The sequence below is a fragment of the Zonotrichia leucophrys genome, chromosome 26 (genome assembly GCF_028769735.1).
Source record: "Zonotrichia leucophrys gambelii isolate GWCS_2022_RI chromosome 26, RI_Zleu_2.0, whole genome shotgun sequence".
Taxonomy (NCBI): domain Eukaryota; kingdom Metazoa; phylum Chordata; class Aves; order Passeriformes; family Passerellidae; genus Zonotrichia; species Zonotrichia leucophrys.
In genome coordinates, this window is record NC_088195.1 from 6,400,770 (window position 1) to 6,425,080 (window position 24,311).

At 61.4% G+C, this 24,311-nt stretch overlaps 2 protein-coding genes across 2 annotated transcripts in view; one reads left to right on the forward strand and one right to left on the reverse strand.

Moving 5' to 3' along the window:
- Positions 1 to 123: 123 nt before the first annotated feature.
- Positions 124 to 8,541, reverse strand: RNPEP (arginyl aminopeptidase). Its single transcript, XM_064733307.1, has 11 exons — positions 8,098 to 8,541; positions 7,483 to 7,623; positions 5,708 to 5,856; positions 5,062 to 5,178; positions 4,707 to 4,942; positions 3,788 to 3,901; positions 3,292 to 3,404; positions 2,854 to 2,962; positions 2,052 to 2,276; positions 1,348 to 1,490; positions 124 to 375 (listed from the first exon to the last, which is right to left on the reverse strand). The coding sequence occupies exons 1-11, from the start codon at positions 8,518 to 8,520 to the stop codon at positions 217 to 219; spliced, it is 1,929 nt and encodes a 642-aa protein (XP_064589377.1). The 5' UTR covers positions 8,521 to 8,541; the 3' UTR covers positions 124 to 216.
- Positions 8,542 to 10,360: 1,819 nt separating this feature from the next.
- Positions 10,361 to 24,311, forward strand: part of NAV1 (neuron navigator 1) — a 74,054-nt gene continuing 60,103 nt past the window's right edge. The window contains exons 1-2 of the mRNA XM_064732853.1: positions 10,361 to 10,422; positions 23,509 to 24,120. Coding sequence (XP_064588923.1) covers positions 23,534 to 24,120 — 587 coding nt within the window. The 5' untranslated portion in view covers positions 10,361 to 10,422; positions 23,509 to 23,533. The remainder of the gene's footprint in view (positions 10,423 to 23,508; positions 24,121 to 24,311) is intronic.

A 24,311-nucleotide genomic window follows, 5' to 3' on the forward strand; every position in this document is an offset into this window, starting at 1 on the left:
CTGAGGCCAAGCCCGTCCCTCCCGTGCCAGCAGCAGGAGATGCCAGCAGCACCCAGAGCAGGGCTGGCAATGGGGCAGGGAGTCACTCTGAGGTGGCTCACTGGGAACAGGAAGAACACTGAGAAAAAATCCCACATTTTAATAAGGAAACGTGAGAGGGAGGCACTGAGGTCCTGCCAGCAGGAGCACCGGCGGAGGGGCAGAGCCCGGGCTGCCTCAGGCCTCGGCCAGGCCCAGGATCTTCTTGACGTAGTTCTGCACGTTGACGTGGAGCTGCGGGGCCGTGGCAGAGAAGGTCTCCATGGCCAGGGCCCGCGCGGCCTCGGAGCCGCCCCACATGGCGCGGTAGAGCGGCAGCGTGTACTTCTGCTTGCCCTGCGGGGACAGCGCAGTGACAGCCCCGGCCCGGCCCCGCCCGGCACGGCGGGGACACCCCCGGTCCCTGTCCCTGCTCTTGGCGAGGCACTGAGCTCACGGCAAAGGCACAGCGTGGGGAATGCTGCCGTGGGCAGCCCTTGGCACCGCAGCACCTGGAGAGGGGAGGGCACCTGAACCTTGGAGAAGGAGCAGACCCTGAGAAGCTCAACAAGGCCGAGTGCAGGGTCCTGCACTGGGTCAGGACAGGATGCATGGAGGGATGGAGAGCAGCCCTTCAGAGAAGGACTTGGGTGACAAATTGGGTGTGACCTGGCCAGGTGCTCTCCCAGCCTGGAAAGCCAGCTGTGTCCTGGGCCCATCCCCAGCAGCAGGTGAGGGGGAAATTCTGCCCTCTCATAATAAGACCCCCACACTGGAGCACTGCATCCAGCTCTGGTGTCTCCAGCACAAGGCACACAGGGACAGAGCAGGTCCAGAGGAGTCCATGGAGCTGCTCCAGGGCTGAAGCCCCTCTGCTCTGGGGCCAGGCTGGGAGAGCTGGGGGTGTTCACCTGGAGAAGGCTCCAGGGAAACCTTAGAGCCCCTTCCAGTGCCAAGAGAGCTGGAAAGGGACTTTGGAGAGAAAGGACAAGGGGGAATGGCTTCCCACTGACAGAGGGCAGGGTTAGATGGGATATTGGGAAGGAATTGTTCCCTGTGAGGGTGGTGGGGCCCTGGCACAGCTCTGGAAGTGTCCAAGGCCAGGTTGGATGGGGCTTGGAGCAATCTGGTCTAGTGGGAGGTGTCTCTGCCCATGGAGTGGGGTGGAATAAGATGAACTTCAAGGTCCCTTCCAACCCAAACCATCTGGTGGGACTATCAAAAGTGAGAGCCAACCCCTGTCTCTCTGGCACTGAAGGCTTTGTACCCCGTGCCCATCTCTCCCACTGGCATGCTGCTGGGCACTGCCACCAGTGCCCAGGGACAAACCTGGCTGTGCAGGAAGTCCTTGACTTTGCTGTACTCAGCCTCCAGGTTGTTCTTGAGGACAATCTGGCACCAGCGCAGCCGCAGCTCAGCGTTCTGGGCCTTGGAGATCTTGGGGTACATCTTGCTCAGCCTTTTCACGTTTCCTGTGAGAGGGGAGCAGTCACCATCCCCTGGGGGCTCTGACCCAGCTCCCAGCCCCTGCTCCCAGGGAACCCTGTCAGTGCATCCCAGCTGTGCTGCAAATTCTCTGGGATCCTCCCAGCCCTGGCCCCTGCCCAAGCACCCCCAGCTCTGGAGCTCCCCGGGCTCTTGCTGGCCCTGGGCAGGACGGTGCCCTTGCTGGGCTCCCAGGCTGGGCAGGGCCATGTGCTGGTGCCTTGGGGTGCCAGCACATAGTGGGGGGAGATTCCTCAGCAAAGAGGGCAAGGAGAGTTGCAGTGACATGGGGACACAGCCCAGCAGAGCCAGCATGGGGACAGCAGGACTGCACATGTCCCCATAAATCCAGGGACAGGCTTCCCCTGGCTCTCCATCCTCCACCACAACCAACCGAGGCTTCCCTGGAACCAGGACTCAGAGCAGTTGGAGAGGGGCTGATGGCCACACACCAGAGTGTCCCCACAGTGTGCCCTCTGGGTGGACTTGGGCACATCACCCTGTGTCTCCTCTGGGCACCAGAGCCCTGGCAGTGCCCTGGCACTCACCTTCAGGCAGGGGGGACTTCTGCAGGATCTGATCCAGGAAATAGACCAGCTGGTATGTCCTCCAGCCCATGATGTCCACGGCTTCAATGGCCTCCATGTTCAAGCTGTCGGCTGCCCAGAGCTCTGCCAGCTCCTCCGCCGGCCTCATCAGCTGCTGCCCCGGGGACAGGTCAGGCAGGTAGGGCGGCCAGCCCGGCGTGTTCAGCCAGCGGTCAAACTCAAACCCTGCAGCAGGGCAGGAGGGAGAGCTGGGAACAGAGCCCTGAGCCCACACCAGCTGCTGCTGCCCAGAGCCCCCCACCTTCCCCAGTGCCACCAAACCTGCCCAAGGATGGTGACAACCACAAACTAACGGGGTGAGGCCATCAGACACGTGGGCTCAGGGTGTGCTTGTGGGTATCAGCCCCAGCACCATCAGCTCCAGCTCCTGCCAAGCCTGGATCTCCAGCAAGGCTGGGCCAAATCCAGAGTGCTGGCTGGGCCTGATCCCAGTGCTCACCCGACTCACCAGGCTGAGTCACAGACACCCCATGAAACAGCACCCAAGTGCAGAGCAGGGACTGGGTTTGAATGGAAAAAAATCAGGCTGAGCTGGCACATGGCCAAGCCTGGGCCTGATCCCAGCTGGCCAGTGCCACCCATGCCTGCTCTGACAGAGCCAGGCTGGCAGCAGCAGCACCTCCAGTAAAACACACAAAGCAATGTGCAAAGGCTCTGGGGGACATGGGCTGCTCTGACACCCACGGGAGTGGGGCTAAGAAGTGGCAGCCCCTGTTCCCTGGCAGGATGGTGCTGTGCTGACCTGGGATGGAGTCCACGCCTTTCTCCTTCAGCTCTGGGAAGTACTCCAGGAAGAACCCGAGGGTGTCGTCTGCAGTGATGCTCTGGAACTTGAACCGGTTCACGTAGGCCTGTGGGGACAGATGGGGCTGATGCCAGACTCTGTCACCCAGCAGTGCTGCCCAGGCCTCTGTGTGCTCCATCTCATGGGGGAACCCCTTCCAGCCCCTGTTCCCTCCAGGGGCTCCCAGCCCCTGCATCCCCAGGGATACCCCTCAACATTCCCAGCACCTGCTGCAAGCACAAGGCGAGGCTCTGCCTTCATCTTATTCCCCTATTCACATTCCCATTTCCCACCTCTTCTTCCTCTCCCCAGCCACCCTCTCAGCCCATCCTTCCCAGGCTCCTGCTGTGCTTTGGCCTCCTGCCGTGGCATTTTGACTTTGCAGCTCACACTCACCTGGAGGAAGGCATCAAACTTGCTCTGGTTGCCCACAAGATGGGCCAAGTAGCTAACGAAGCAGTACCCCTTCTCATAGGGTGTTTCATTGTATGTGTCATCTGGATTGATACCTAGAAAAAGGCAAAACCGTCAGAAATCCTCTGTCCAGCTACAAAACAACACAGCCCTCACAGGCACCAAGATTCCCCCATCAGTGCTGGGTGCAGCCTATCCCATCCCTCCTGCAGCCACCAGGTCCCATCACCCGTGCTGGTGTTATTGCCAGCCATGGAACAGCCTGGCCCCCAGCCCACCTGTCCTTGTCTCACTCCCTCAGAGCCCAGGGACACCCAGGGGCACCCAGGGGCACCCAGGGACACCCAGGGACACTCAGGGGCACCCAGGGACACTCAGGGACACTCAGGGACACTCAGGGGCACTCAGGGGCACCCAGGGACACTCAGGGACACTCAGGGACACCCAGGGACACTCAGGGGCACTCAGGGGCACCGACCTGGCTCGATCACCACCCGCAGCTTGTTGAGGGGATGGTCCTCCCCCGTGGCGTCCATGTGCTGGCGCAGGAGGGCCCTTCCCGTGGCAGCCTCCAGGCAGGTGTAGGGCAGACCTGGGCAGAGACAAGCGGAGGCATTCGGGCAGCCCGGGCAGACCCCTGCGCACTGCGGGCACAGCGGGCGCTGCGGCGGGACAGGAACGGCATCAGTGCACGAGCTGGGACAGCAGGAACCCACACATGAGGAGCTGGGATGGCAGAGCTCAGGGGGGCACATGGGGCAACCCAGCCCCAGGCAGTGAGAGATTTTTTGAGCCACTTAAATTCATGTGGACACAGCAAATTGTGCTGGGAGAGCACAAGGTTCTGGACAGGACTGTGAGTCCAGAGGGGAGCTCAGGACAGCTGGGGTCAGCTCCACATGGGAGCTGCAGGAGGATGAGGAAGGTGAGGCAAGGACACAGTGCCCACATTCCTGGCAGGGGTGGCAGGGAACTGTCCATCTCAGAGCAAAGGCTACCAGAAATCACAGACATTAAAGATCATCTTGTTCCACCCTCTGCCATGGGCAGGGACACCTTCCACTAGACCAGGTGGCTCCAAGCCCCTTCCAACCTGGCCTTGGACACTTCCAAGGATGAAGCAGTGTCATGGTTTGACACTGGCACAATGCCAGTGCCCCCAGCCAAAGCTTCTCTGGGCCACCTGTGCCAGTGCCTCCCCAAACTCCTAAGATCTAATCTAAACCTACTCCTTTTCAGTTTACAAACCCCACAGGGCCTCGCAGCTGCTGCCCTTCACCTGTTCTGAGATGCTGTGTGGGCTCCATCCCCAGGGGCACTCGGAGGGATGCCCTGAGCTGTGGGGCAGAGCCCCAGACCCGCAGGGCTCAGCACCCCCAGCAGGCAGGGCCACGCACCGTAGACCTCGGTGGAGATGCGCCTCTGGGCGTACATGGTGAAGCCCTCGTTGAGCCAGAACTCTCCCCACGAGGCGTTGGTGACCAGGTTGCCAAACCAGCTGTGGGAGATCTCGTGGATGATGACGTCCGCCAGGGAGCGGTCCCCGGCCAGCAGGCACGGCGTGACGAAGGTCAGGCAGGGGTTCTCCATGCCACCAAAGGGGAAGGAGGGCGGCATGAACAGGATGTCATACCTGCCAGGGAAGGGAAGGCCGGGCTCAGACCCTGCTCCTCTTGAAAACAGGGCTGGGGACAGAAGGAAACTCTCCCTGTCCCTGAGGAACCAGGTGCTTCAGGAACCTTCCAGCCATACCTGCCCCAAACATAAGGTCCAAAGAGTTTCTCTCCAACCACCAGGAACTCCTCAATCACCCCATCATATTCCTTCTTGGCAGCCTCGATCAGGCAGGGCTCGGCCCAGACGCGGCTCCTGCCAAGTGCAGAGAAGAGGAAGTTTAACCATTAGGGGACTTTCACCTTGTTGCTTCATCAGACAGAAGTTGCACGCATTTATTCCAAAGAAAAACAAAACTCTGCTGATAAAGACATCTAAAGAGACCAATAGTGCAAATTGCTGTGATTTCTTTCCTTGTCTGAATGTCAAAGGGCTTTTATATGGCTGCAGTGGCAGCCAAGAACTCAAGAAAGCACCAGCCTGTGAGGAAACGTGGGATCCTCCATGCATGGGACCCACTGCCCTCATTCATGTGCAGGGTGACATGAGCAGAGCCAGGGACCCCCCTGAAGGTGAGGGGACACAGCATCAATGCTCCTTTTCACGCTCCAGTTTGAGAAGGACCCTCATCCCACCTGGTGACACAGACAGGGACTGACTGTGCCATGCTCATGCCAGTCTCTGCTCTCCAGAGCCCCGTGGAGCAGGGAGAAGCAGAAAGTGGCTGCCACAGGAGCTTCACTGTGCAGCTGCCACAGCTCTGGAGGCCTCCTGAGCCCCTTACCTTGGGCCAACATCAGCAGACACGATGTCCCCAACAACCAGAGCGATCAGGTAGGAGGGGATTGGCTGGGACATCTTGAACACAAAGGTGTTGTCCTTCTGCTTCTCCCAGCTCGTGGCACTCATCACAGCCGTGAAGCCCTCGGGGACCTGACCACGGGGACAGAGCCACCCATGAGATTCACAGCACACACAGTGGCAGGCCAGCTCAGCCAGCTGGGACACCACAGTGTCTGATGGCAAATGTGTCCCAGCCTGAAGGTGCCAGGGGCACTGCAGGCTTTGGGGAGCAGAGCAGGAACACCCCAAGCTGCCACTCAGCTGCATCCCTGCCATGCTGGAGTAGCTGGAGCTGCCCCAGGTGCCCCTGGAGCTAGCAGGAGATAAGGAAATGCTGGAGCTGCAGGTGTGAAAGGGCAGAGGATGCAGATCCCTCAGCTGCTGACTCCCCTCCCAGTCCTTGCACAACAACTCATTTTTCCTGCTCCCAAGCCAGTGCAGAACCCGTGGCAAATCCACCAGCCTGGGCTGAGCCCAGGGACACTGATGCAGTGTGCCCCAGCCCAAGCAGGGGGTGAGTCCGTGGTGCACAGGGAACACAGAGCTCACACCAGAGCTCAGCAACAGCCCCACGCTCACCCTGTGGCACCAGAGGGGCTCTGCCCTGGGAGAGCAAAATAAACCAATCCTGGCATCACCAGCTGATGCCACCACACACAATTGGCATGGATGGTATCACACCATGAGGCATTCCCCTTGCCCACAGCAGGATGGCATGCATGGCAGCCCAGTGCCAGTGTCACCACATGCCCACACAGACAAGGGGGGAATCTGGATTTAGTGCCATCTTTGGGGAACAGCAGCTGCTCCCTCCTGGAAGTCTGGCAGCCCCAGAATTGCCACCAGGAGCCAGCATGGCCCAGCAGCACCACCCTCCTCCAGCTGCTTCCCCAAACTCAGCCCCTCCTGCTACAGATGCCAGGAGCTCTGGGCAGCACAGCCAGGCCAGCACATGGCACCCACTCCTGGGCACCAGCACTGCACCTGGGGAGAGGCAGCAGCGCCCTGGGGCTGCTTGTCTCCATCCAAAAGGGCATCTAAGAGAAAAACAGCCCAAGTACAGGTGAGTGATTTCTCAGCTGGGGCTGAGGAGGAGGGTTTGAAGCAGTGTCCCTGCTGTGATGCCCCAGGGCTTTGGCACATTCCCTGCAAGGGACCCCACAGCTCAGAGCAGTTTAAGCTGGAAGGGACATTAAAGATCACCTTGTCTCACCCCTGCCATGGGCAGGGACACCTTCACTATCCAAGGCTGCCCCAAGCCCCATCCAACCTGGCCTTGGACACTTCCAGGGATCCAGAGGCAGCCACAGCTGCTCTGGGCACCCTGTGCCAGGGCCTCACCACCCTCAGAGCCAAGAATTCCGTCCCAATATCCCATCTAACCCTGCCCTCTGGCAGTGGGAGCCATTCCCCCTTGTCCTGGAACTTAGATCCTTGTCCCAAGTCCCTCTCCAGCTCTCCTGGAGCCCCTTTAGGCCCTGGAAGGGGCTCTTGGGTCTCCTCAGAGCCTTCTCTTCTGCAGTGAACAGCCTGGCTGGCAGGAGGCTGAAATCTCAGCTCTCCCAGCCTGGCTCCACAGCAGACGTGTTCCAGCCCTTGGATCATCTCCATGGCCTCCTTTGGACTTTCTTCCCCAGCAAACTTTGCACTCATGGAGGGTTTTGCTGCTGCTGGGTGTCAGGGAAGGGCCGGGGCAGCTCCTGGGGCTCCACTTACCTTCACGGTGGCTGAGTAGGTGAACTTGACTGAGGGGGTGTCGAAGCAGGGGAAGAAGGACCTGTTGAGCACAGCCTGGCCCTGGGTGTACATGTAGGGCTTCTGCTTCCCTGCCGTCTGCTCAGGGGACAGCCAGCACACCTGGGGGGGAACAAGAGCCCAGTGAGGGGCGGCTCGACCACGGCTGCTCCCTGTGGAGGGAGCTGCGAAGGGGCTCCTCACCCAGAGGTGCTCTGCCCACCCCAGGCCTGGTGTCCCCTGGACCAGCCCCCAGGTCCCCTCAGGTCTGGCAGACCCCAGCCCACACCCAGTGTCCTCCCGGTCCCTGTGGGCCTGGGTGTCCCACGGGGTTCAGCGTCCCTTCCATCCAACACATCACCTGTTGGGCTCGGTATTTCCTCACCCCACCCTGCTCATCCCGGGCCCAGTGTTCCCCAGTGTTCCCCTCCCGACGCCGGGCTCGGTGTTCCCCGGTGTCCCCTGCTCATCCCGGGCCCGGTGTTCCCCGGTGTCCCCCTGCTCTCTCTGGGCCCGGTGCTCCCCAGTGTCCCCCTGCTCATCCCAGGCGCGGTATCCCCGATGTCCTCCCGCCCCTCCCGGTGTCCCCGCGCTCACCCCGGGCCCCTCGCCCGCCTCGTAGTCGATGACGAGGGTGAGCAGCTGCCCGGCGCGGGGGGCCTGGGGCAGGGTGATGTGCAGGGCGCTGCCATAGCTGGTGAAGGGCCGGCTCTCCACGGGCAGCGCCTGCCCGGCCGCGTCCCCGGGCCCGCCCGGCGGCGGCAGGAGCGCGGCGCGGCTCACGGCCAGAGCGGGGTGCGCGTCCAGCCGCAGCTCCGCGCCGCCCGCGCCGTCCTGCTCGCAGCGCAGCTCCAGCCGCGCTCGGCCCTGCAGCCGCCCCGCGCCCGCGGCCGCGAAGGACACGCGCAGGTCCAGGTGCAGGTGCCGCAGCGACCACGGGCCCGCGCTGCTGGCGGAGGCCGCGTCCCGAACCGGGGCCCGGGCCCGCACCGCGACCACGTCCGGAACCGGGGCCGCCATCGCCGCGCCGGGACCGCGACCGCGCCGGGGCGGGGCCGCCTGAGGGGCGCGGGGGCGGGGCCGGGGCGGGAGCGGAGGCGGGAGTGGGGCGGGGCCGGGGGCGGGAGCGGGGAATGGAGGGGCGGGGAATCCATGGAGGCGGACGGAGGGGACCCGGGGGGGACCCAGGGGGAATCCGTGGAGCGGGGATGGAGGGGAGCCAGGGAGGATCCATGGAGGGGAGATGGAGGAGACCCATTCATGGGTGGGGGATGGAGGGGACCCATGGGGAGATCCCCTCGGGGTTCCACGAGTGGGGGATGGAGAGAAATCTACGGGTGGGATACATCGGGGATCCAAGGGTGGGGAATTGGAGGAGACTCATGAGGAGATTCCCTCGGGGTTCCATGGGTGGTGAATGGAGAGAAATCTATGGGTGGGATCCATCAGGGATCCATGGGTGGGGATGGAGGAGACCCATGGTGGGATCCATGGGTGGAGGATGGAGGGGATTCATCTGTGGGTGGGGGATGGAGGGCACCCATCAATGGGTGGGAACTGGACGGGACTCATGGGGAGATCCCTCAGAGTTCCACGGGTGGGAGATGGAGAGAAATCTATGGGTGGGATCCGTGGATGGAGGGACATCTATAGGGTGAATCCATGAGGGGGGATGGAGGGGACATGGGGTGAGATCCATGCTACAGGGATGTAGGGGGATCTGTGAGGGACCTATGGGTGTTCCAGAGAGAATTCAGGAGATGGGGGGAATCTATGGGTTGGGCAGAATCGAGCGATGTCTGGGGGAAATTGGGATTGGAGGAATTCGTTGGGGCAAGAAATCTAGGAGGATCTGTGGGTAGGGGCAGCAAAATTCAGAGGTTGGGAATCCATGGATCAAGGGAATTCATGGCAGGGCACCCCTGGACAGGGGGGTCTATAGGATACAAAATGGGATCCTTTACAGGGTTCGGGTCAGGCTCCATAGAGAGAGGATGGGAAGGGGGGACCAAGCAGAGGGATCCGTGAGAAGATCCAGGGGGACCTCGAGGAAGGATAGAGATATAGACACAGATCCGGGGGAAGAGCGAGTGCAGGCAGGTGTGTCCTGGGGTGGGAGATCCATATAGGGATCCATATAGGAATCCATAATATAGGGGGACCCAGAGGGGGTCAGGATCCATGGGGAGGAGATCCAGAGCTGGGGATCAGGTGGGGCGAGATCCAGCAAGGGAATCAGGGAGGGACAGAGGGAAAATCCACAGCGGGGAATCCGGGGAAGAGGGAGTGGGGGTGGATGGGGCTGGGATCCATAAGAAATTCGCTGGGGGGGTCCATGCGGGATCCGGAGGGTGCCTGGGGGGGACAGTGTCAGGATCCGTGGGGAAGGGATGGAGGGATGACCCACCAGGGGGGCTCGTGGGGACGTCCGGGGAGAGTCGAGAGGGGTCCGTGGGGGATCCATGGGGTCAGGGCAGCCACGTGGGATCCATGAGAAATCCGAGGAGGGGATGTCCCGGGGGGGACCGGGGGATCCATGGGGTTTCCCCGGCTCAGGCTCTGTTCCCGGTTCCAGGCGCCGCGTCTCGGCAGCGGAGCGGCACCGGGGGCAGCGGGGACCGGGCGGGACCGTCCCCAGGGAGCGAGCGGGGCACGGGAGGTCCCGCACCGGCCTCTGCGGGCCGGGGGTCGGGGACAGGCACCGGGCGGGCACGGCGGGCGGCCGGAGCGGCGGGGCCGGAGCGGCGGGGCCGGAGCGGCGGGGCCGGAGCGGCGCGGCCGGAGCGGCGGGGCCGGAGCGGCGGGGCCGGGCCCGGGCCTGCGCGACTCCTCCCCCGGCCGCCGGCCCGGCCCGCGCGGGTCCCCGGCCGCTGTCACTCCGCCACCGGCGGCTGCGGGCGCTGCGGGCCGGGGCAGCGAGCGGTGAGCGGGGCACGGGCCGGGACTGGGGCACTTCCCGGGGCAGCGGGGACACTCGGGACACCCTGGTGGGAGCGGGAGGTGGGGACACCCTGCGCGGCCCCGGAAGGCAGGGACAGCCCGGGGGAGACCGGCTCTGGTGCGGAACACCCCTACGGGACTGGCGGTGACGGTCGGGGACACAGCTGCTGGGTCACCCAGAGGGGACAGCGGGGGTGATGGGGACACCCCATCGGGGACTGGCTGGCCACCGTGAGGGCTGCAGATGATGGGGAACACCCTGCTGACGTGATGGGGTCGTGCTGCGGGGAGCAGCGGTGACACGAGGGATGCTGGCAGGGACCGGGGAGCACGGGCACAGCCTGACACTCGGGGCAGCCCCCCGTCCCCTCTCCTGTGTCCCACGATGTCCCCACCTCTCCATAGAGACCCTGTTTCAGCAGTGGGAGCTGCAGCGTGAGCGGGCTGGCAAATCCCCGTGTCCCGGTGCCTTCGGTGTCCCCTGGACATCCCCAGTTCCTGTCCCCGGCAGAGGGGGACTGCAGGAGGACGCTGTGCTGCCTCCCCAGTTCAGTCCTGGGGAGCACAAAATGGCCAGCAAAGGGTGACGGGGGAAACTGAAGCACGGGGACTGTCCAAAATGTGTGTCCTGCTGCCCCACATCTCCTCCCCACGGGCAGAGCTGGTCGGTGCTGGCAGGTCATGGTGTCTGCCCTCATTTTTGGCATGGAAAGGTGTTTCTGGGCTGTAGGCATCCATGGGTGCTTCCCGTGGGGATCCTCCAGCACTGGGGCGAAGCAGCCATCCCCACACTCCTGGGAGCCGGGAGTGTTCAGCCAAACCGGGATGGCACAGGACAGAGGGAAAACTTTGGGATGACTTCATCCCTGGCCGTGCCCCTTGAGGCACGGAGGTGCCGTCACCCTGTGGAGGGAAGCGGTGAAGCCCCAGCGAGTGCCGGGAGAACTCTTTTCCCGGATTTCACCTAGGAAAAAAACAACTGGGAGGGGAGCCAGGGATCTGGGTGTGCCGGGATGCCAGGCCCGCTGCTGCACAGCCGCCACTGCCCGGAGCGGGCGAGACCCCGTGCGGGCAGGGCTGGCCCGTGGGGTTTTGGGGCGCTGCCTGTGCTCCCCGAGGCTTTGCCACGGCTGCCGTGCCATCCCCCAGTGTCAGAGAGGGTCCGTGTGCTCCCAAGGGGTTACAGGGACGAGGAGCTCCCTGCTCCCCGCAGCAGCGTGTGTTGGTGTCGGTGCTGTTGGAAGGAGGGGCTGGACCCCCCCAGTTTCACAGCCGGGGGAGCTGAGTCAGGAAATCCCGGCTGGCCCGGCCGGATCCCGGCTGAGTCATTTGGCGCGCTAAGTGCCCGTGCCGGGGCTGCGGGGCTCCGTGCCCGGGGGATGGATGAGGGGGCAGGGGCTCCGTGCCCGGGGCATGGGGGAGCAGGGGCTCCGTGCCCGGGGGATGGATGAGGGGCTGCCATCCCTCACATGCCCCGCAGTGCCCCCCTGGCCCCGGGCACTGCCAGCCCCGCCTGCCCCGTGCCTCAGTTTCCCCCCGACATTTTCCTAGGACTGGATGAGACAGAAGGCTCCTGGGACGTGGACATATCACACATCCCAGCACGGGAGAGGGGAGACAGGTTGGGATGGGGACTCTGGAACTGGTCTGATGCTCACTGGGAGGAGAATGGTATCCCCAAAGCAGGATCTGGGTTCCTCCTTCCAGTAAAGGGAGTCTCCAGTCTGGGTGTGTTGGGAGGAGGGTGGCATTGAGGGGAGGAATGGGGGTGAAGAAAGGATGGGGATGAGAACTGGGATGGGAAATAAGATTAGAATGGGGACAGGGATGGGGATAGGGAAGGGGTGGGGATGAGATGAGATATGAGATGAGCTCTGTTGGGGGTGGGATAAGGATAGGGATGGGGTGGGGATAGGGACAGTATGGGATGAGATGGGAGTGAGGACAAGAATAGGATGGGGACAGGGATGAGGCTGACAGGGCTGGAGCAGAGCTTGGGGTGCATGTGGGGACGTGGAGGGAATCAGGCTGGCCCTACTGGCAGCAGGATGTAAATAACCTGCCAGGACACGAGGTTTTTTCCTGCTGCCCCCCCATGCAGCCCCACGGACAGGAAAAAGGTGTTTCCGGCTGCGGATGGGAGCGGGGCCAGCCCTGCAGCGGGGTGTGGGGCCTGGGACACGGACAGGGGGATCAGGGCACCCCCTCGGGCTGGATTTTGGGGTGCAGCCACTGATCCCATGGCCGGTGGGACCCCTGACCTCAGTGGGGCCACTGCAGCCCCTGGGCCCTGGCCGGGCTGGTGGCAGGAGCTCAGTGCAGGCTGGCACCGCTGTGGGGATAGGATGTGGTACCACCAGGCTGGGCACCCTGTCCTGTCTCCAGTGCTACCAACTGGGGCAGCCACCAGGTGAGAACCCTGGGGACATGTTCCTCCTTTCTGGCTGGAGCAGGATCCGTGTGCAGCTGGAAGGGACACTGTGAGAGCAGAATGTCTGTCCTTGCCCATGTCCCATGCAGAGCCACTCCTGCCCACTGCCCATGTCCCCTCAGCTGCCTGTGCTCCCTGGGGAGGTCTGGAATGTTCCACCACAAAGTTCCTGGTCACCAGCCTGGGCTGGGGGCATCAGTCTGGAATGGGGACACCAGGATGGGATTGCACATCAGTATTGCATGGAAGTCTTCAGCATTTGTCCCCACCACCCTGTGACCCCCCTTCACTTTGCTGCTGGCAAATGGGTGACAGTGTCCCCTCACCATCCATTTAGTGGCAGTCAGGGCAGGTGCAACACCCTCTGTCCTCCCACAGCCCTTTGTGCCCTGTGCAGTGGGAAAAACAGCAGTGACAGGGAGGGAGCAGCTGGGATCACACTGCCTCTGCCCTGTGTGTCCCCAGGATGTCTCATCTCATGTCACTGGCCTGTCCTGTCTGGGCAGGATCGGTCCCCAAGCCCTAACCAAGCTTCTAACCAAGGAGTGCCAGTCCCAGGAATGCTCTGCAGAGAGCCAGGACCTGCTGGGGCAGTCAGTGGCACTGGTGGTGACGAGGCTGGTGGCAGTGCATGGGGAAACTGAGGCATAGGCTGCAGGTGGGTGGCACATTGCCAACACCTCGGGAACTCCTCGAATGCTCCAGGTGACAGATCAGCCACCAACCTGTACCAGCAGGCTCTGGTGGCTTCCCTGGTGCATTTGCTGGCACAGCCTGAGTCTTGCTCATTAGCAAGTGACTGTAATGAGCTTTGCTGAGTTGTGCTGCAGGGTCTGGGCAGTGCTATGGACACTGGGCACTGCTGTGGATTGAGTGCCTGGATCAGGAGATGCTCGTTGGGAGAGGGGCTGGAGGTTGCCCTGGCATATGGCAGCCACGACCACCATCACAGGAAGTGACAATAATTCGTGGGAGCAGGATTTCCATTAACCAGGGTGGGAGGAGGTCCTGGATAAGCGGCCCAGGGAGGATTTGCAGCTCTGCTCTGTCCCCGGGGTCCTGGCCGGGTGGGAGCTGGGGTGAGGCTGTGTCTGGCTGTGGGACTTGGTCCCCCTGCACTGCTCTGAGCTTGTCTGGCCCCATCCCGGCCCAAAATCATCTGTGGCACCACCGCTGTCCTCGGGGCCTTTATGGGGGACTCTGGGTCACCCCATCTCCGTGCCGGGCTGCCCTGAGTTTCACTGTGGGATCACATCCTGCAAGTTCCCTTCCCTTCCAGCAGCCGGTGTCGGTGCCACCCTGCCCCTGCCCTGCTGCCACCCTGCCGGCACTGCGAAGCGGAGCATGCGGAGGGAACAGGCGGGGACGAGCCCCCCGTGCCGGCTGGGGCAGTGGGATGCTGTCCTGGCATCCTCTTACCGCCCCCGGAGCGGGGAATGGGGCTCCAGAGGGGGAATGGGGCTCCGGAGGAGAGAATGAGGCTCCGGAGGTCTCGGCTGTGCTGCGGGTTGGGAGCGGGTTTGGAGCGGGAGCCGCGGTCGAGTTAACGCATGCCACTGTTTGCCTGAGTTCCCTGGATCCCCTGTTCCCATGGAGGAGCGGAGGTGGGAGCTGGGGGAGCTGGGGGAGCTGGGTTTGTGCTCATTCTCCGTTCCCATCCGCACACCGCATCCGAGGCCCGTGCGGATGCGGCCGGGCGGCGCCGCCTCCGGCAGCGGAAACTCCCCCTGGGCCGGGCAGGGCTCTCAGTCACGGTTCTCCTCCATCCCTGCTCCCCCGCCTTCCCTCCTCGCCCCTCTGGGCTCGGCAGCCCCTCCTCCCTCCCTGCCGGGCCCTCCGTACCGGGGATGTGCAGTGTGGCCATCCTCTCATGGGCAGGCAGGATGCCAAAGGGACATTGAGGGACACTGAAGGGATGCTTGAGGGATGCTTGGGCTCCCCTCTGGGAAACTCAGGCAACTTTCAGATGTGATGGCCTCATGCTGGCTCTGTTGGCTGCATCCTTTGGAGGGAGGAGGTTTAATTTTACGTGTAAGAGGGTCACAGAAGTAGAGCTGTGCTGGGCTGGTGAGGGACATTGGGGCCAGGCATTGCCAGCCCCTGCCAACCTCTTCCAGCCTCATCTGTTAAGTGACAGTACTCAACTCCCTTGGGATGTTGGCATCATGAACAGCTTGGAGTTGTTGTGATAAACCCTGGGGATGTGGATCCCTCTGGAGTGGTGACTGTTGCAACACACACACACACACAGACACTCACCCCCGGAGCCAGCAGGGAGGTGTTTGCCAGCAGCCACTGCGGATTTATCAGCTTACTGGAAAATCCACTCATCCCATTAAGGGCTCCCTGTGGCTTTTGCTTTCCATTGCAAATACCTGGTTATCCCTAGGGAAACCCCCTTTGGTGCCAGTGGCTGTGTGGGGCTCTCGGGGCAAACCCCACAGAAGAGTCCAGGCTGTGAGAGTGGCTTCGTTTATTACAGGACAGATCAAGGGAGACCTGACTCACTTGGCCAGGTAAGACCAGACAGGGCAGTTTAGCTCATGGGAGGAATGGTCTGTGATGGGAACAGCTCATACTGGGGCAGGGATTGTGGGGTTCAGTTTGGAATCAGATCTATGGGTTGACTTTCATTCACTCAGTTCTTCACCCAAAGTAGGTTCAGCATCTAAAACCACCCCAATGTGGAGCTCAGCTGTGATGATGGCACATTCTCAGCTCTGTGTCTCTGTTCTTGGGGCTTAATCTCCCACTTGGCTGGCACCCCTGTTGCTGTGTCCCTAGAGATAACCATCCCATGTTCCCAGTGACATTTTAAAATCCTTAACCTGCTTTGGGGAGGGAAAATGCCTTTTTGGGTACCCCCATGACTCTGCTCTGCCTGCTGTGTGTTGAGAGAGCCGAGTGTTGAAAGGAGCAGACAGGCATTGAGGGTCTCAGCAGGGACACTGGGGGTGCTGGGGATGCATTGCCAGTGCCAGGATGGGGGGGACAAGCCCAGCTCGACCATCCTGACCACCCAGAGCTCGCATATGCCTGCAAAGGTGACAGCATCTGCTGAGCTAATGTGTTTTGCAGCCCTGCTGTGCAGCTGCCTCTCCTCGCCAGCCCAGCAGCCAAGCCAAAATCCATCAGGCCCTTCCAGGTTCCATGCGTCGAGCTCCGGGGGGGCCGTTTCCGTACAGCGATGGCAAACACAGACACTGTGACATCTGGTCTTGCTCAAAATTCTCAGGAGCAAAGGGCCAGGTGTGGGATGCTGCAGGAACACAGGGCTGAATAAAGGATGCAACTGGTTCCGTGGGCTTTTGGCCCAGACAAGTTCAGCTGAATGTCACCAGAGCTGTGGGACAGCTCCTGGCCCAGGGCTTGATCCAGCACTGGGAGCTCCTTGGCCCCATGGCAGCACTGAGGTTCTGGAAGGTTTTGGGGTGGTGTTGGGAAGGTTTTGAAGCCCTCAGGATGTGCAATAGGAGATGTTGTATTTTGGCTGCAGTGCTGGATGTTGGAGGGACCCCAGGCTCTGTGCTGTCCATAGTGGCTCCTGTGCTGGAGAGGCACCTGCAGGGCTACCGAGGGCTTATGGCTCTGCTTGCCCCACAGCACGGGAAGAGCAGGGGCCGAGGAGAGTGGGAGAGCCTCGGGCACAACCCAGACCTTCCCAGGCGACACTGCAGGGGCATCTGGAGGGGGTTCAGTGAGGTGTCACCCCATGGAGGGACAGCCCATGGAGAGACAGCCCATGGAGGGACAGCCCAACCCTTTTCCCTGTGGGTGTTGGGGACACCGGGACATAACAGGCAGCACTGCTGGGGACAGATGGCACCAGGCACCGGACAGATGGCTCCGTCCCAGACAGGCAGCCGAGGGGCCGGGCCGGGGGCCTCCGGCGCTGGGCTGCTCCCTGGGGACTCCCTGTGCCGGCCCCCGGCTGGTGATGTGGCCCGAGGGGGACAGTGACACCACCGACAGTGGCCCGTGTGGCACCATCGGCCACAGGCGGTGCGGGCACTGCCGGCCCGGTGGGCACCGGGTTGGGGAGGGGACGGACACGGGCTCGGGGACGAGACGCTCGTCCCGGGGGGCTGCACCGGCTGGGGAGGCGGTACCGGAGCGAGGAGAGTGAGGCCGGTTCGGGGGAAAGGGTGACATCTGCTCAGGGGGTGGCACCCGGCGGAGGGGATGGGAGGGTGGCACCGGCTCGGGGTGCGATAGCGGGTGGAGGGGACACCGGCCGGGGCGGGGGGGGTGACACCGGCCCGGGGGCGGTACCGGGGGGCGGTGCCGCGGGTGGAGCTGTCCAGCACCGGCGGCTCCTGAACGGCCGCAGCGCCGGGCCCGGGATGTCCCCGCTGTCCCCGCCTCCGCCGGGCACTGCCCACACCCACCGGCCCGGGAGGGACCAGGGCTGTGACAGACCGGGGTGGGCACGGGCTGGGGCAACACGCAGGGGCCGAGGCGAACCGGGCACGGTGTGGCCGGGATAGCCCCGGGGAGAAGCCTTGGGCATGGACGACCCTTGCCCAGCCTTTCACACCGTCCCCCCCGGTCCCAGCTCCTCCCACAGCCCCTGCACAGGCCCCGCACAGCCCCCAGGCTCTGCCCCAGCCCCAGCCCTCAGGCTCTGCCCCAGCCCATCCATGCAGGATTTGTGCCGGGCACGGCTCAGCCCGAGCAGGGCTCGCTCTCCTGGGTACCCGCGGCTCGGTGACAGCGGCTGCCTCAGCAGGTCCAGCCCAGAGCTCAGCTTTGCTCAGAGCCGGTTTTATTGAAATGGGTTAAGTGGCTAATGGGATTGCTGCTGAGGGGCTTGGGCAGGGATTAGTGCTGTGGCTACGGGCTGGGCATCTCTGAAAGTGTTCCAAGAACGTGTGGATGTGGCACTTGGGGACGTGGTTTAGTGATGGGTATGGCAGCGCTGGGTTAGCAGTCGGACTTGATGATCTTGGAGGGCTTTTCCAACCTGACAATTCTGTGATTTCTATCTGATCTCTGCTTGGACAACAGCTGATTTCTGTCCTTCAGTGCCTGCCCTCCCCATCTCCCAGCAGCTCCCAGAGCTCCCAGCATCGTGCTAGGGGGAACAGACATCCAGGACAGGCAGAGCTGGCTCTGGCTGCCCTCCAGTTCTACCTGCCTGCCCCCAGGAGAAGCACCTGCCTGCACCCAGCCCGACATTGCCCTCCGGAGGGGCAGAACAGTGGCACCTCCCTGGGAAGGACCCAGCCTGGTGCCCCGGTGACACGGGTGGTGGCAGTGTTCCAGGCAGTGACACCGGCTGGTGGGCAGGCCAGGTCCTGCCCGGGGCACGGGGGCTGGAGGGCTGGGCCTGGTGTCTGAATCGGCAGCTTGTTCTCCTCTGAAGGGCCCTTTCTGCCCCGGCTCCCTCTGTTTCTCTTTGGAAAGTTTTATGTTCCTTGTGTCACAAGGAGCCTTTTCTTTGTCGCCCTTCCCGAGCGTGCCAGGGAGAAGGCTGTGCTGGAGCATGGCCATCCCTGATGGCAGCTTGAGGCTGGATGCTGCACAGGGCTGCAAGGTGCAGGCAGCAGCCTTTGGGGGCAGCTGTTTCACAGCACCAGGGCCTGACCTTGGCAGGGGCTCAGCTCCTCCTGTCTCTCACACCCTGGTGTTCACCCCTGGGCTGTCCCCTCCACCCTCACCCATGAAAAGGAAGGATGCTGTGAAGCCCCTGAGCATCTTTGTGGGGACACCTGGCACAGTGCTGCAGCCCCTGGTGTTTCTGTGCTGCCAGTCCCAAGGGTGTCTCAGGGATGATTCCCAATTTACAGAGCTGTTCTGCATCCCAGCACACACAGGGAAGGATCCATCCTCCCTCTTTCCTATTCACCAGCCTGGTTTCAGCTCTCTTACCCCTTCCAGTGGCTGTGTCAGGGTGGGGAAACAGGCACAGAACAGCAGCAAGTTGAACACATTTTCTGTCACTCAGTGTCCATGCTCAGACTCCTGCCAGATTTATCCTGGTATATGGGACAGCATGTCATCCCTGACAGGGATCTAAGCTGTGATAGGAGAGAAGCAAATTTTATCTCACTCATAAAAGTCACCCCAAAATTCTACAAAATAAAGAGCAAAATGCTTGCAGAGCCATTCACTGTTCTCTTGGAAACATGGGACCCCTGTGGCTGGACCCCTCCAAGGCACAGAGGTGGAGCCAGGGGTTCAGTCACTCATCATAGCCCCTGCAGGGCTGGAGGCTGTTCTCAGCTCGGCTCAGGTGATGGATGGCTCCAAAGCAGATCTGCTTCAGTGCTGGGAATGCTCCAGTGACCCCTCTAGGTCATGGAAATGGGGACATGAAAGGAGATCAGGCTCCAGGTCCCTGTTCATTTCTGGCTGCTAAAATCACACGTGTGAGATGGATTTGGACACGAGGCTGAGGAAGTAGTTCAAGCTCCGGGCACAACAGATGCCTCTTTGAAGGAGATGCCTTCAGGGGTGTGCTGGCTTGTGTCTTTCCTGGGATGAAGGACACAGCTCAGCCAAGGCTTTCCTTCAATGTGAGCACTCGTAACTCTGTGTATGTCATTGTCCAAAGGGATCAAATCCCACCTCACCTCTTGGGGTTAAAAACTGAAGTTCACCTCCAGACCTGAGCTCTGTGGACACCTGGAATGAGTATCCTCTGCTTGGCTGGGAGACAAACACCTCTGGCTGCCCAGGAGGCTCTGCCCTGATGCCCAGGCACGGCTGTGCTGCCCACAGCACTGCTGTGGCTGCTCCTGAATATCCCCTTGTGCTGAAACACCTCGTGTGTGCCTGCTGCTTTCCCCTACCACGGGACCCAGTGATCCCAAGCTGGTACCCAGGGGAGTGATTGGGCCAAAACCTCACCCAGCAGCTGGAAGTCCCCACATTAAATCAGGTGCAAGTTCCCAGAGCTCACGTTACCCAGAGGAGGAGCAGCAGCCTGTTCCTGAGAGCTGTTCCTGGGCTGCAGGAGAAAGTTGTTTCCTTTTTGAGCTAATTGCAAAGGAGCTGCTGAGTCTATCTGGGTCAGGCCATGACCTGCTTTAGCCAGGCAGAGGCAGCAGGATGCCAGTGTGACACAGCGTGACACAGTGTGACATAGGGTGACACAGCATGATGGGTGCCTGTCTGCTCCCCTGCCACCATCATGGGGCACGTGCCAGGGACACCCAGTCCTGGATAGGGTAAAATCAGTCTGGAGGCAAAGGAGAATTCCTTGGGAACAAGGACGGACTGAATCTTTCCCAGGAATGGTTTTGGTTGATGGTGGTTGATGCTGGATGTGAAAGGGGCTTCTGGGCAAAGGAGTGGCTCCTCCTGGAGCTGCTGGGGGCAACAGGGACTTGGCAGGAGCTGCTTTGGTTTATCCCGTTGATGGCATCCCCGGGTGTGGGATGCCAGCATGAGGGTGCAGCTGGTGTCAGAGGCTGGGGGAGCGGGGCCACATCCCCAGGAAGTCCACGGCATCTCTAGAGCAGGGTGAAGCCTGGGGAGGGGTCAGTAGTGTGACCCAGGCACAGTGGAGTCCTTGGAGGCACCTGAGGTGTGTGTGGTGGGAAAAGGAGTGCTCTGAGCCCGGCTCCCAGCAGGCATTGGCATCTCCTGAGAAGCCTCAACCTTGTGAGCACAAATGAAGGATTGATTTTCTTGTGGCCAGCATGGCAGCTTTGGCTTCTGCTGCAGCTGTGGCATCGCTGGTGGGCTCAGAGGGGAGAAATGGAAGTTGTGTCCACAAGAGAGAAATCCAGAGTGGAAAAGAAATTTACAAAACCTGGTTACAGCCCTGATGCCACATGCCCAGGGAGCAGGCAGGGCTGGGGAAGTGCTGCATGCTGGGGGTGCTCACTGGGTGCTGGGGAAGGTAAAGTCACAGCATCAATTTAGACAAAAATTTTGCCTCTGAGTTGGTTGAGGATGAACTTGGGACAGATTTTACAGAGTGAGGGGCAGATGATCTCCCTCTGTGCTAGGAGAAAACCCACCAGAGCCAGCTGCTGGAGCTGGAGGTGTTTGTGTGAGGGACCTCAGGGTGAAATGGGTAATTGGAACTGGTGGTTTCATCACCCTTGCACCTATGGGAAGGAAGGTTCCCTTATCCTTGGAAGTGTCCAAGGCCAGGTTGGACAGGGCTTGGAGCAACCTGGGCTAGTGGAAGGTGTCCCTGCCCTGGCATGGGGTTGGAATGAGATGATGTCTGTAAGGTCCCTTCCAGCCCAAACTGTTCTGTACTTCTGTGAAGGTCAACCTTGTTTGTGTTTGCACAAGGTGCTGTGCAGCTCAAGGCTGTGAACTGCTGTCCCCAGGCACAGCACTTCGGGGCAGGGGCTGCCTTAAAGAGAGGGGAAAAAGTGTAGAATTGGGGTTTGTACGTGTGGGTTGTGTGGCACAGCCTGGGAACAGATGGGGGCACAGAAGGGAGCTGCTCTCTGCTGATATTCACAGCTGGTTTGGGAACATTAAGCCCCCAAAATTGAGCTGGTGTCCAGGTGGGTGCTGAGCCCTGGCCTCTCCACGCTCCCAGGAGTGACCTTGGTAGGTGCAGGAAATCCCACAGGAAATCCCTGCCTGGCTCCTGCTGCCCACATTGCAGCACCCCTGGGTGCAGAATGGGGCCAGCACACCCTGGGGCTGTGGTTGCCCCCTGAGCTGGGTCTGTGTACCCACAGGAGTGCAGAGCCCCATGCTCCATCCCACCTCCCACAGTGACTCAAGGATGTATCTGGGGGTTCCAGAGCCCCCCGTGCCTGTCCCAGCACTGCCTCCCCCAGCTCTGCCGTGGCTCAGGGCCAGAGACAGCTCAGCCAGGATGTGGGGACACATCCTCTGCAACATGCTGGTGTTTCAGAGGCTTCAGGGAGAGCAAGCCCAGGGCTGTGTGTGTCAGGTTCCTCTGCCCCTTAATCAAAATTGCCTTGGAGGGAGCTCTGCAGCTGGCGCTGGAATTGGCGCTGCAATTCCTTGATCTCATCTGCTGCATCAGCCCTTCTCCCCGTGACCCACAGCTCCATGATCAAATGACCCAGCTCATGTGGGTCTGGGAAAAGGGAATTTCAGTGCTGCCTGTGGCAGGGCATGGTCATCCCAGGGTGGGGAGAATGTGGGGCATGGTTTGGTCCTTGCAGAGCCCCAGAAGCCTGGGGGGAACAGGGTTTAGGGCAGCTCAGGATGGGGAAGAGGCAGAACAGGACAGTTTGGGACATTTTTGGACTCTGTTCATGTAATACCCTCTGCTGGGGAATGCAGTGGATGCAGGGCTGAGGCTGGGCTGCTGTTCCCATTGGGGTGAAGGAGGCCTCTCCCTGCACCCCCAGCTGCTCTGCAGCTCTGGAGAAGCTCTGTCCTGGCTGGGTGGTTTGAAAGAGGAGGTGGGGAGGGGGTACCTGGAAGGTGCATTCCCCAGCCCACCAGGAACAGCCTCAGTGGGCTCCAGCACACCTTCCAATGCACTCACTGCACCCACTCAGGTAGAGGAACCCTTACCATGGGTGGCCAGCCTGGAGCTCATGGTCCCCACAGAATGCTCTGGGACCCCAAAAAGCTTCTCCTCCTCAGAGGTTTTCCTTCAAGGAGGCTGAGTGAAACCATGCTGGAGCAACCTGTGGAATGTGTGTCCTGGGAGATTTGTGGCACCTGGTGTCTGTGGGACCACAGCTCCACATCTTTCTAGAGATCATTTCTTCCTCTGGAGAAAATTCCTTCTTTTTCTTTGAGTTTTGAGATTTTTTTCCTGAAGTGCTACAGGGGAGGTGGAGTTTTGTTCCATGGCTGGTTTCCTTGCTGAGCTCTGCTCTGCCTGCCCAAATCCTGTGGGCATGAGGAGTGATGAGCTTCTCCCCTCACTGGGACTGTGCTGTGACATCCCTGTCACTGGTGGTGGCAAGGATGGCCCTGCTTGTGGGTGTTTTGGGTGGCATGAGACCACACCCTTATCACATGGAGAAAAACACCAAGGCAAGGGGGGGACACAGGGCACTGTCTGAGGGGTGACATGAAAGTCACCATGGGGCAAGCAAGATGACAGCAGGAGCATGGAGAGATGTGGCAGGTGGCACCATGTGGAGGGACACTGGGGCTGAGGAGGACACTCCATTGTGGGGATGGGACTCAGACACCAATATATGGGGTCACAGAGCTGGTCCTCCTGCCTAGAAGAGCAGGAGGTGCTTTTGGGTGACAGGAGATTGTTTCAGGTGACAAGGAGTCGGTCTCAGATGACCAGGAGATGGTTTTATGAGGCCAGGAGATGGCCTCAGGTGTCTGGGAGGTGGTCTTTGTTGATCAGGAGGTGGTTTTGGGGACCAGGAAAGAGTTTTGAGTGGCCAAGAGGGCCCCATCCTGCCTGTGGTGCAGCCCTAACTGGTGAGGGTTGGTGCCCAAATGTCCTTGCTGTAGGACCTGGGGACACAGGGGTGGGGCTGCAAAGCCTCCCTAGGGGGAGGACATCACGTAGGCCCTGGTCCTGTGGACCCCTGTCAGGGGACATCGTGTGTGTCCTCACTCTGGGGTGTGGGGTGCAGTGGCCTTCTCCCAGGATGGGGACATTTAGCACCCATGGCCAGTGGGAACAAAGACCAAGGTCTGGTGCAGCTGAGGGGCTGTGGGTGCCCTCTCTGTGTTGGACTGTAACAAATCCTCCTCTTCCTCCACAGCCTTGCCAGCAGCTGCCTCACCAGGATGAAGGGGACAGCCAATGTTAACTCCACTGGCCGCAGCCACTTCCAGTCTGCCATCCCAGTGCCCCGTGCCATAGCCCATGGCAAACTGCACCCCACAGCCCCTCTGAGCACCCCGGGGTCCCCTGTCCTCCACAGGGCTCCATCCCCTCGGCCAGGGAAGCTGCCAGCCCCCAGTCCCAAGACTCTCAAGCCCAAAGCCACGGGCAAAGCTGCTGGCCATCAGCTGGCTGAGAGCAGGGAGGGAAGCCCCGGTGTCCCTGCTCAGGGAGGGCAGAAAGCCCTGTCAAGATCCCTGGTGTCCCCTGGGAAATGGCCAGAGCCAGGGGGCAGTGGGAGGACAGGGGCAGGCAGGGTGGGGGAGCTCACTGAGCTGTGCAAAGCCCCCCTGGCACAGGGCAGGGCTGGGGGGCGGCTGGGAGGGTCCCCTGGGAAGGGCAGGGGAGCAGCCCCAGCAGGGACAGAGGATGAGTCTCATGGTGGCTCACAGGGGAGGGGCCCTGTGTTTGGGTCAGGGGCCATCACTTTCTCCTCAGGGCCCTCACACAGCCACCCCATCACTGCCACTGTGGCACCCTTCCAGTACCGGTGAGTCTCTGGGCATGGGGGGCATGGGATGGGGGTGCCTTGGGACATGGGGCTGTGGGGGACATGGGGACAGGGGGAGGCAGGCAGGCCCAGCAGGGGTGGCCATAGGAAATGGTGGGGTTGGGTCAGGGGGCTCTGTGCCAAAAGGAAGGTTCCCAGTGTATTTGGGGTGCTGGGGCTCCTAAGTCACC